This window comes from Malurus melanocephalus, unplaced genomic scaffold, assembly GCF_030028575.1.
Source record: "Malurus melanocephalus ecotype Western Australia unplaced genomic scaffold, MMel_1.1 scaffold_348, whole genome shotgun sequence".
NCBI classification, from domain to species: Eukaryota; Metazoa; Chordata; class Aves; order Passeriformes; family Maluridae; genus Malurus; species Malurus melanocephalus.
In genome coordinates this window covers 416,120-428,622 of record NW_026623580.1, presented here as the reverse complement: position 1 = coordinate 428,622, position 12,503 = coordinate 416,120, and the positions used below count along the sequence as shown (strand labels likewise).

General features: G+C 42.4%; 1 protein-coding gene across 7 annotated transcripts in view; it reads left to right on the top strand.

Moving 5' to 3' along the window:
* KDM6A (lysine demethylase 6A) overlaps nucleotides 1-7,012 on the top strand; it is a 150,981-nt gene extending 143,969 nt beyond the window's left edge. For 4 of the 7 annotated variants that reach the window (XM_057378215.1, XM_057378219.1, XM_057378220.1 and 1 more), the window contains 3 exons: nucleotides 939-1,065; nucleotides 1,999-2,169; nucleotides 4,423-7,011. In XM_057378215.1, coding sequence (XP_057234198.1) covers nucleotides 939-1,065; nucleotides 1,999-2,169; nucleotides 4,423-4,452 — 328 coding nt within the window. In that variant the 3' untranslated portion in view covers nucleotides 4,453-7,011. The other 3 variants (XM_057378217.1, XM_057378218.1, XM_057378214.1) reach the window with 2 other exon arrangements.
* The last annotated feature ends 5,491 nt before the right edge of the window (nucleotides 7,013-12,503 follow it).

Sequence of the window (12,503 nt, the reverse complement as noted above, 5' to 3'; positions counted from 1 at the left end):
TTTTCAATCTTCTTTCTGCATCTAATGAGCATGTAACGTAACCACCCTGTGGAGGAKAAAATTAAAGGCTGCAAAGGCTGCAGCTCAAATAAATAGGATAGCTGAGAGCTAAAATTATTGTAAATAACATTGTAATTTAGAAATCTGGAGACCTATTTTGCCAGCTTTTTTGAAGAACATATGCAGTTCATAAAATGTAGAAGACAAGTTACATTTTCTTGTAAGGAAGAAAACTGTATAAAGTTGTGACAATAAAATAATTTAATTTTTTTTCCTTTAGAGGGGGTATGACAGGGAAATGTGGATTTTAATTTAACATTTGAACAGTTTTTTATTCATAAAATAAGTGCTAGAATTAATTTTGTGGTTTTTTTTTTTCCTAATACCATGCTGTCTGTTCTTTTCCCATTTGCATGGGAGAGGATATATGTTTATAGATTCTATTTCCATTGTGTGTGAAGTGAYTCCTGGCAGAAGCTGGGGTTTCAGAAAACTTGGGATAATAAAGTTTAGGAAGTAACAGGGGTTTTAGGATGTTAAAACAGTTCTTTGGATCAGTCTACAGTCACACAAAATGTAAACAGCTATGTTGAACTTGGCAGTTCAAGCCAACTCTTTGGTGACAAATTTATGGTTCAAATACATGGATTGCTTTTAAAAACACATTGTCCTGTTGTGCTTAAAGGACCATTTATGTGTTTCAGTCAAAAATGAAAGGTACAGCCTGTTTGCAGGGCAAGGGGCAGTCCTTAAAGAGGTCCATAGGCACATGGTCTGTCTTCTCCCTAAGTACAGTGATTATTTCTAGGCAGCTGTTTTTGAAATCCCAGAGGAAGATCAAGCTCCAAGTACAGGGTCTGGGAAGAAATTGAAGCCAACTTGAGTCTTGCTATATACAGTTGAATGTTAACTGAGCACACACCTGATTTTGCTTGCAGGTACTGCCTGTTRAGAACTCTCAAACAGTGTCAGACACTGAGGGAAGCTTTGATTGCTGCAGGGAAGGAGATTGTCTGGCATGGACGAGCAAAGGACGAGCCAGCTCATTACTGTAGCATTTGTGAGGTCAGTAAAAACGTGTTGGGCTCATCTATTCCTGTAATAATTATTTAAATTTTGCCCTGTCTTCTGTTGTTGATGATGGTTGAATTTTGCTTTTACTTTGCAGCATCTGCTCTGTGCTGTAAGCACATCTCTGTGATGCAGTGCTGCCTTCCAGGAGCTCATCCAGATGTTTTTCTAGACAAAGGCTGTATTTTGCTGAAGGCTCTCCCACAGTTCTTCCACAACTTTGTTTTTCACTAGGTCGATTTTCAATTCTCAGTTATTATAAAATGTTGCTATTCCTTCCTGCATATAATTTGATCTGCAGAGCTTTGTTTTAAAGATGTATCTGTCTTCATTTCAGAAGTCAACAACACATCCACAAGGGAGAGAATTTAAGTCCTTTTTTTTTTTTCTGTAGGACATACCTTTTTGCTGAATTTTTTTATTCTACTTCTTGTTTATAGTTGCTTTAAAATATTGGATAATAGTGTTCATGAAGAAAACAACACTTTCCTACCCCATGAAAATCAGTTTSTAGTTATCCTCTGACTGAGCTTTTTGGGCAGGATGAGCATGTGGCTCAGTAGKAAGAAAACAAATAACAAACTTCTTTTGCAAACAATAGAAAGGAAAAATAAGTATAATTGTTTTAAATCCCCACCTTACTGAGTAACCCCTGTTCAGCAAATGAATCCTGCATTGTCAATATTGACCCAAAGCTTTCCCGTGGCGCTGTTCATGCAGACATCCAAAGTGTAATATTAGTGGTTTTACACTGTTTTACTTCTCTGACTGAGCCTTAGGAGAGTAGATTTTCCCTGAACAAATCTATTTTTTCTCTTTGCATGTACGGGGTAAGATTGTAAGTCTTGAAGAAAACACAGTTTTCATGGTTTTAACTTTTTAAAAAATGAAATTGTAACGSTTGGCTTTCTGTTTCCTGTCTAATAGGTGGAAGTCTTTGATCTGCTTTTTGTCACTAGTGAGAGCAATTCTCGAAAGACCTACGTTGTACATTGCCAAGACTGTGCACGAAAGATAAGCACGAACCTGGAAAACTTTGTGGTGCTAGAACAGTACAAAATGGAGGACTTGATGCAAGTCTATGATCAATTTACATTAGTAAGTCAAATTAATAAGTGGGTGCATAAATACATAATTTGTAAAGCGGTTGTAGACTCTCTTGGTGCTCCGTTGTACGAGTACCGTGGACTTCCTGATTCAAATGGAGGTTTGGGTTATGTGTGATATTTGCAGAACAAAACCTGAAGAGTCAGAATTGTGTGAAATACTACAGTAACTTACTGCAGAACATAACCACTGAGTTTTCAGGAAAAGTATGATGTTACAATTCATAAAGTTGTGGCTTTAAAAATCCAATAGAGATCACCTGAAGACCATAACTGGATCAGATGGAGATGGGAAGAATCAGGACAGTGAAGCTTGGAGAAACTAGCACCAGGTTCAAGAGCATCTCTAATACATTGGTTGTGGTATGAAGTCAGTATAGCAGCAGAGCATCCTGTGCACTCAGACCTTCCTTCCCCTTCCCCACCATCCCCTCCCAAATCAGCACTGTCCTTCTGCTTAGYAAGTGGATGCTCTCAAACAGTTCTGTCTCTTGGCTTGGGGCCTCCTTTGCATTTCAATTTAAAGCAAAAAGCCTCTTTGCCATTATAGCTCTGTGCTATACATGGCAGCCTCCTGCTTTGAACCGTGTCAGCACAAYTGTCCTAACATTTCACCCAGGTTTCATTGTTCCAGGCAAAGATGGCTTTTTTTGTAACCACGATGAAAGCGATGCTGGATGTATTTCTATAAGCCTTGGCTTTCTTTCGAAGGAGACAACCATTGGACTGAGTGTTATGGGAATTTCATGTTGAATTTAATACAACAGCCCAATGAGGGCTGTGCCTTTTGATTCATTTCCAGGTGCTGCAGAAAATGTGTGTTTAGTTATTTCATGTGTTGGTAGCATGCCAAGTTGTGACCCTGTGAGTCAAGGCCTCAAGGTTCAGCATTTGAGGCTGACGAGAGCRTGGACCATGTCCTCTGAATTTAATTCTCTTCATTAGTCCTACAGAGCCTGGGCTGGTTGAACTTCAGTTCACACTTCTAGGAGATCACTGTCATTATAGTCTGTGAAATGCTTCCATTTCAAAGTGATGATCTGTTACAGAAAATCATATAAATAAACATCTGTTCTCAGATGCTTCACCCAGTTGAGCAGAAATGGGGAAGAATGTTTCTGTATGGAGATGAGAGGGAGGGAGGGGTATTTTGTTGTCTATGCTTATACATTATATAGGTAACAATGGTGATACTATCCCTAGAACAAGGGTTCTCAACCTGTGAGTTRCTCCTTCCCCCACCAAAGCCTGAGGCTGTGGCCCTGAAGGACATTGGTAATTGTTCCTGTACAACATTGGTTCATTCATTCATTGCTTTTTAAGGGGATACAGACTTGATTGGGAAGAGTCATGGCCTAGAAGTGACATATCTCAGGTGAAGGAGGAGAGTTAAGGTTTGTTGTAAGTCACAGGACAAAGATAATTTCGACTGGCAAAGGTGCAATAGGCCTTAAACAGAGAGATTCCATTTGGGTCAAGTGCCACAAGCAAACACAGGGATGAGTTTGCTCTGGTGTTAAGAGTTCCACAGCTGGGTACTCCTGTGTGATTTAAAGTGACTGTGAGCAGCTTCTTGAAGGGGTTCCACTGATGAYCAGGAAAAGAGGAGGAAATGCCATCAAAGACTCAGTACTGCTACAAAGTGCAATATTGGAAACAGTTGGGTGTCTCCTAGTTCTCCTCTCCTGGTGGCAGGCAGGAACAAAACACCTCACTTCCCTCTTGAGGCACTTTGTCCTCATGTCAGAGAATCTGAGACCTTTTCCATAGATGCCTTAACCTCAGCGGGGAGTGTTACTGTTCAGGTAGAAGGGAAGAGGGAAAATTAAGCCCACAGGGGTTTTGGAGAGCCACAAAAGGTCCATCTCCCCATTGGTAAACAGGTTGAGAATCCCTGTTTTAGGGCTTACAAAGATGTGTCTGTACTGGGGCCACATGGAGCTCTTCGCTGCCCTGGGATTGTGGGATTGTTTTGGCTGCTCACATCATATTAACACAGACATTCCCACAGCACATTCCAGTCTGCAGTACAGGCAAAACTCCTAAGGCAGAGTGTTCATTAAATACACCTTGTATTTGAGTAAGTTGGAAAAAAAAAGCCAATATCCACTGAAAAAAGTCCTGAAGTGTAAAAAGAATAGCGTGTGTGACTTTAAACTCTCATGGTTACAGTTTGTGCAGGTCTTGGTAAAACACAGAGTTTTGCACCCTTGTAGAAAAGGTAATTTAATGTTTTCTCTTTCAGGCTCCTCCATTGCCATCCTCCTCATCTTGACATTTTTTCATGGACATTAAATGAAAACTTTTCTGATATTCAGGAAGTGACCCAGTTCTGCACCACTGATTTTTGTAGCTATCCCGTAAGGCTGCTGGCTGAAAGCTGTGTCTATGCAACCTTCCAAGTGCGGAGTGTCAACCAACTGGACAGGAGAGAGCACTGCCTCCTACTCCAGAACTCAAAACAAATAAAGCTCATCCAGCTGTACTTCAAAAAAATAATTCCATGTTTTGTATATATCTGACAAAACTGGCAACATTATACAGACTACTGACTTGAAGACCACCTCTTTTGTATTTCTCTGTTTCTGGGCTGATGAGTTGGTTTCATCCATTTTTCCCCCTTCAGAATTTCCCTTGGAAAAAGTACTAGCTTAGCTGGTCATTTCTTTGTAAGGTAGTTAGAAATTTTAAGTCTTTCTTTGGGCAACTTTTTTTTTTCTTTTTTCTTTCTTTTTTTTTTTAATGTGAAGAGTTAGGTGATATAAATTTTTTACTGCTTTTATGTTTTTCTGTCTTGTTTTGAAACCATGACGGTTACACTTTTGGTTCCTAAATAAAATTTAAAACAATTAACAGCCAAGTCACAAAGATAAATGGGTTGCACATAGACTAAGGAATAAACTTCAGATTTGTGATTTTTGTTTCTAATCTTGATGTAAATTTACACTATTTATAAATACATATTTATTGCTTGAAAATATTTGTGAATGGAATGCTGTTATTTTTTCCAGATTACCTGCCATTGAAATTTTGAGGAGTTCTGTAATTTCAAACACTACTCCTATTACATTTTCTATATGTAAATAAAACTGCTTAGCATTGTACAGAAACTTTTATTAAAATTGTTTAATGTTTAAAGTTTTTCTATTGTTTGAGTTTTAAAAAGATTTTATGTACAGTGCCCAGTTTTTGTTCTTTTTTGAATCTGATTATATATATTTTATATATACTCTTGTGCTTGTGTATATATATAATATATATAGAAACTCGAATATAAATATGTGTATAAAGATTTAGAGACTAAATTTTTCTCTTTTTAAGTTTTACATCTATGGTAGATTTGAGGTGTCTACTGTAAAGTATTGCTTACAAAAGTATGATTATTTTTAAAGAAATATATGGTATGTATCCTCAAGACATAGAATGACCTTCAGACTGGTTTATTGTTAAATTGCACTTTTTGCAATAACAGACCAATAAATAGTTGCTGCCAAAATGTAGTTGTAGAAAATAAGTAATGGCTAAATTTTAAAGCTCTTCAAGAAAATACCAACTTTGACAGGAAGTTTGGCACTAGTTTTAGAGGAGGAATGAAGAAGATTGAGTTCTGGTGGGGATGTTCTCTAGATTTCAACCAAATTGCAACTTATATATTACAGTATGTTCTATTAACGATTTTAAAAGTTAAGATTGAATCATCTTGGCGTCATTGTTGACCCCGAAAAAGGACGTTGTTTTGTGGTATTCTATTGTATTTTCACATATTTTGTAATACGAATTCACTGGTAAATTTTTGAAGCACTAGGTTTATTTAGGACAAGTTTATAATATATCATTGTAACAGTTTGCAGTTTTAATGATGGTATTTATTTTAAGTTGCTCCTTTCTCATTAGCTTCTTGAAAATGCATTAAATCTAAATTTCAAAATGGATAGCTTTCTTATCGATCAGAGTTGACTGATGCAGGAGGTTCTGCTTCGAACAGTTTCTCATAAGTTCTCATTAGTGGGGTATGTTAGTGATTGCATTGTTAAATTTTTTGTAATCAATGTGAAGTGTTACAGGCACAGAGCATGCGGATAGTTCCTTTTGAACAAAAAGAATCGCCTCTTATGTTGTAGCTTCAAACGAAGGGTGTTTTAATGAAGAATCGGCACAGTTTATCTAATGCTGTTACAACAGTTTAACCACACTTAGAGCTGCCTTTCATGCTAGTTCAGTTGGGCAAAAGGGTGTAGCGATTAAAGAAAAGCGTAACAAAATGCTCTTGCCAGCAAAATTATCARCTAGCAGTTAGGAAGCCAGTATTTGCAGTTCTGTAAAGATGTAAGTCTGAGCTCTTGATAACAAACTCTACAAATCATTTTTTTTTTAACTTATGTATTTTATGCAGTCATAAATATTGTAATCTTGACAAACCATGCTGCAACTGAAAAGCTACTCCTTTAAAGTAGTCTTAAACCCAAATAAAAGCAAGATACACTTACCTCAACTAATGGTAAACAAAAGGTCCTCATTTCTCAGTGCTGTAAAAGAACATTGCTAATTAGGGAAAGAGCTACTGTGCACTCATCAAAAGGGCTTTGTATCTTTCCTCCCCTTTGGAAAAGAGGGATATGGCATTACCAAGGAAGTATATTCATATTTTGCCCATGACCAAGTAGACCAAATCAATAGAGTATCAGGCAAYGTGGCTTGTGCTGTGGGAAGGTGTGGTCGTGAATTTGAATTGCTACAGGGCTTTAATATTTTGCCATTTTCATGCTTATTAATCACGCTCTGCTCCTCAGCGATGGACAGTTTGGATCTATAAGCTGCTATGATTTAGAATGCTTTTGTTTCGTTTTATTAAAAAAGCACAAGTTAATATTTCATCAGTTGTACTTCTTAAGAAGCACTTCTGCTTCTTCAATTATGAAGCACATGATGCCAAGTGAAGCATTTGTAATCTCTGGGTATTTCCAAGCATTAGGAGCTGGGCAGGGTGGGGCGAGGCTGGAATCTGGAGCTGGATGGAGGGAACTGGCTCACTTTCCAAGGAATCTTGGTCTTGGAGCTCTTGAGCTCCACAGCTGAGCATTACTCACAGGTGATCCTGGTTTGAAAGGATGAAAATGACCAAAKATGTGGCATTTGTTGGAAGAATTTTCAAAAAGTTACAGGCTAATAGAAGAATGATATTATTAGGGGATGGATAAAGCCAGAGCTAAAAATGGGTGTTTAAAAAAATAATGAAAAGTTGAATTACAGTTAAGAAGGAATTAAAAAGAAATAGCAACATTTGCTACTGAGCTGTAGATCTGAGAACTGTCCTGGAGGAGCTTGACAAAAAGGGATCCCTTAAATGGCGAAAATCAATAGTCGTGTATTTCTGAGCTTAGTTAAGTCTTTCCATAAATATATTCAACAGAGCATTTGATTTTTAAGCTTTCCTTTGGGTACTTAACTTGGGAGCAGTTTATTTTTGCTGTTTTGAAGAAGTCCTAGCAGTGGTTACAGTTCAGATGGAGTGGTGTTGCTATCGATACATGAAGCATCTATATGAAGCATATGAAGATAAAAGTCACTAGAAAGTGAGAAGTATCTATGGACAGGAAATTCCCAAAGCTTCCTGAATCTCTGTGGTAGAGAATTTGCTGATCCTAAAGGCACAGTGCCCTGAATCTTTCTAGGTGGAAGAGGGACTTTCCAARTAGCAATGAAATGATGATKCTTTGCTCAAATGAGCACAGCTRGGCTCAGYTRARCAGGATGGAGCAGATTCTTKGGYCMAAGGTGGGCAAGGCTTGGGGACTCCACAGCTGGTGATTTCCTGACCACATTTACTGGTTAGGAGAAGGAAAATGCATGGAAAATCAACCATGACCATAGGGAAGAGGGTACTCACCCTTGGCTGCTGCCCTGATCCTGGGGAGGGGTTCCAACGTGTTAGTGCAGGGCTTAGGAGGGAGGAGGGTGTTCAAATCTGAATTTCCCTGGGTCAGAGCCGTTTTGTCTGGGGCTAGAGCAGAGAGCCACGTTGGGGCCAGCAGATGAATGTGGTAGGGAATGTTCCTGTAAGAAGGGCTTGTCCATAAGAAGGATATGGAAGTGTCGGAGCAGGCTCAGAGAAGGGCTATGAAGTGGAAAATAAGTAATTGTGGAAAATAAGTAATTGTGGAAAATAAGTAATGGGTAAATTTTAAAGCTGTTCCTCCAGCCAAGGAGGACTGGAGCACCTTCCTTTTGGAGACTGCTGAGAAAGTTGGGGCTGTTTAGTCTGGGGAAGAGAAGGGTGTGTGGAGACCTCAGCACCTTCCAGAGCCTGAAGGTGCTACAGGGAAGCTGGAGTGGGACTCTTTGTCAAGAACTGTAGTGACAGGACAAGATGGAATGGGTACAAATGGAAAGAGGGGTCATTTAGCTTAGCTATTAGGAATTAATTGTTCCCTGTCAGSGTGGTTGGTGAGCGCCTGGCACAGGGTGCCCAGAGAAGCTGTGGCTGCCCCATCCCTGGCAGTGTCCAAGGATAAAGGTTGTGAGGAGCCTGATGTGGTGGGAGGTGTCCCTGCCCAGGGTTTGGGACCAGGTGAGCTCTCAAGTCCATTATGACCTCTTAACAAATACGATTCTGTGATCTTCCATGGCTGCTTTAGCCAGCGTGGGAACGGGCAGAGGCATCACTCCAGCTGAGGGGGCGTGGAGGAAAAAATGGTGAAAGCGAGGATTTACCTCAGGGACAGGTCAAAGCCAAGCAGTGCTGCCTGCTGCACTGTGCTGGTGCTGAGAGCAGGGCAAGGACGGGGCAGCTGATGCCCAGACGAGTCCAAGTGCAAAATGAAGCTGAAGCTGAGCTCCAGAYGAGCTCGGTGCAGGGCTGCTGCCTGGGGGCCATGGAGGAGGGCATGGGGTGCCAGGGATGGGGCTGCCAGCAAGGCAACAGTGAGGGCGTGGCAAGAGTGGAGGGCAGCCTCATTCCAGGAAAATGGCATTCTTCCAAAACGGGGACATTTGGGAGAGGTGGAACATGACATTTCCTTCTTGGTGCCACGAAGTCCATGGAAAGCTGAAAACAGAGAGGGAGAGCAGCCACTGGGCAGAGTCCCCGTGGTGACTGGGAATGTGGGGAGAGGGTGCAGCCCTGCTGCAGGACCAGGAACACCGGGACCATCCTTGAGCCTGCTGGAGCTGTCCCCTGCCCCCGCAGCTGGGAAGAGCTGCTCTGTCAGCTCTGGTGCTGGGAGGAGCCGTGCTGGGCTCTCYCTCTGCAGTGGCAATAAGGGATGAGTTGTAGAGGTGAGGGGTGAGGTGCATAAATCCTTATTTGCTTTGGGGRGCCATGAAAACAAACTRAAGGGYTGGAAGGTGGGAAGAGGCAGMTCMCAGTGGCWSCAGCRGGGAGGGCTCAGCTCCCAGCCTGGCTTGGGCAGCAGGGTCAGTGTTTTTCAGATCATTGCCAGTTCCTGCTGCCAGGAGCCTTGTCAAAGGGTTAAAATGAAATTGCTGCCGCCCCTGCTGAGGGAACAGCGGGGCAGTGGCACACAGAGCAGCTGGGACACACGTGGAGCTGGGATGGAAATGGATTTATCACTGGAGCCTTCTTCCTCCCTTCTGTCCAKCCCTCGAGCTCTTAACAGGCAGTGGTTCCTCTCTCACAGAAGGCAGCACATTCCAATTTCTGTTAGGATACAGCACTGCTCTCAGATGATACATCCCACAATTTTTTTCTCATAGAAGGCATTTTCAAGCTGTAGGACAGAGCAATTTCAGAGTAGCAATCCCAGGCAAGGGTTACTGGATGGGYTAATGGTTAAACAAACGGGCTAAAGCATTGACTCCTTTAATTCATGGAGCTGGAAGATTCTTGAGGGAGTCACACCCACACAGCTCAGCCTTTGCCAGAGTCCATGGGAGCRTTGAAACGTGGCATGAGAGAGTTGGCTCCAAGTACATGCAAGAACTTAAAATCACTGAAAGAGTGTGAGTCAAAGAGACACCACAAGAGAAGACTGAGAAGAAGGAGCCTGAGWTATGTGCAGTGACGTGGCTGGGCCATCATTTAGCTCAGCTTTCTGGGCACAGGGAAGGATAAACAGGAATAAAGGATGTTTTCAGCCCTTTCCTCTGTACTTTCATCACCAAATCAGTGGGAAGCTGAATAGTCCATTGAGGAAATGGGGCTTTTCTTGTGGCAGCAGTCAGCTGTAGCTGTCAATGCCATGTGCTGAGTGCAACATGCAGTTCATGTCCTGGATGCTACTGGAGCTTTAATCTGTTCAATTTTAGCATATCTATAATTTAGGGGATTGGGTTTTTTCCCCCAGAACATCACTGGCAGTGATGTCCACAGGMTGGCTGACCTTCAATAATTTGAGTTTTCTGGCACCTGGAGAGGGGTGAGAYGGGTAAAAACAGGGCTGGGTCACCTGACTGCAAACAAGGTTCAGGTGGGTGCAAAAATGACCATTTTGGGGTACAAAAATGACCATATTTAAGAGCCAAAGTGGGCCTCAGGTGGGAGTGAGCATTGGTTGCTGGAGGGTAAGGGATCCACCAGGAGCAGCCTCATTTGGCTGAGAAAAGATCCAAGGACCACACCTAGCGGCCAGTCACCATTGCTACAGGTTTGGGGTTTTTTGGGGAGGAGCTTGGGGGGCTTTTGAGGGTAATAGCGCTGGGCAGGGTGTCCAGGGCAATGTGGTAAGAGCATCTGCTGCAGTTCCAGTAGTCAAAGACCTCCTGAAAGGCAAAATACCGTCATAGCTGAAGGTCTGGAAATGTATTCCAGGGGAASTGCTGGCAGGCTCGGGCTGGGCTTTTCTGTGCAGGATTTTGTSTGGCTGGAGATGTCRGTGTCATCTCTGCTRTCCYGGGTTAAAAGCYSATTCAGGGACGTGTCYATTGCAAACAGAGCAGCTCTCCCAGCTCCGTGTTGGGCACCAGGAGGAAGGAGGAGYAGGGGGGAATTAGCTCAGCTGGCACAGGGGAGCAAATTATTGCAGCCTTGCCACAGCACAGCGGCTGCTCGGGTCCCTTGGACTGTGTGAGCCTTTCAGGGGCACTCAGGGCWTTCCCTGAGTCCTGGAGGAGAGCCCAGGGCTGGGGGCTCACCCACAACCCTTGGGGAGGGCAGACAGCAGGAGCTGGGAATGTTGGAGGGGCTCCAGGACTGCTGCTCCTTAACCCTTTGCCCATCTTTTTACCTCCTGATGCTTCCCAGTCTGGTGCAACCTGGAAGCCTCCTGAGAACACCCAGGAAGGTTTGTTTTCATGTGGCAAAGTGATGCTTGAGGAGGGAGAAGTGCCTGGGCAGCTCAGGGGTGTGGATGTGCAGCCATCAGATAAAGGTGAAAATATGGATATCTGGCTGGGAGATTTAAAAATAAATAATTGCTTTCAGTGGCAGGCTGATGGAGTATAATGTTACTGAGAAAAATAGCAGTGTGGGCTCMGCCCAGGGGTGCCCCATGGCACAGGTTTTGCATCAAAATCCTGAGCTTTGGCCAAGARCCAGCCCACAACAGATCAGGAGCAGATGGACATCTTAGGAGAAAAATGCTCAGCTCCATATGGATTAGGTTCCCTTCAYCATTATCCATTCCTGCACTCAAGTGCAATGAGATTTTGGTATTCCTGAACGTGGATGAGGGAAATTGCTGTGTCTGCATGCACTGTGTGTTGTAACTATGTGATTCTAAGTCGAGTTGAAGCCTCACATTTGAAACCTACCTCAGCATCGTTGTTCTCATGAGGAATTTCTTCACTGGAAGGGCTGTCRAGCATTGGAAGGGGCTTCTCAGGATAGTGGTGGTGTCACCCTGAAGTGTTTAGGAAACATCARGATGTGRCACTTAGGGCTGTGGTTTAATTGATGTGGTGCTAATTGGTGCAAGGTTGGATGATCTTGGAGGGCTTTTTCAACTTTTATGGTTCTGTGATTCTTTCAGCTTTTACATGGGTTGTGTAGTCCGAAGTTCTACGGGGTTATCTCTAAGATAGATACAGACATTTTCTCTGTAAAGGAAAAATTAAAGATCCTGCGATTTCAGTGAGCATCAATTCRGCACGGTTTGTTCATCYATTTCCTTGCACTTCATCGGAGAACAAACTCTGGAACAAACTCTGGAAATGAGGCACTGTGAAAAGGACTGAAATGTGCCAAAATGATACTCCTAAAAATGGCAAAATCAGGAAACGAAGTGGTGAAATGAAAAGGTGACATGCAGTGCAGGGAAATGGAGGAGCAAGCGGTACTGAATTGATGCTCGTTGRAAGAAATGGCAGGATTTCGTTTCCTTTCCAGAAAGGAAATTCTTCCTTTCAGGAAAGCATACCAAATCCTGAAAT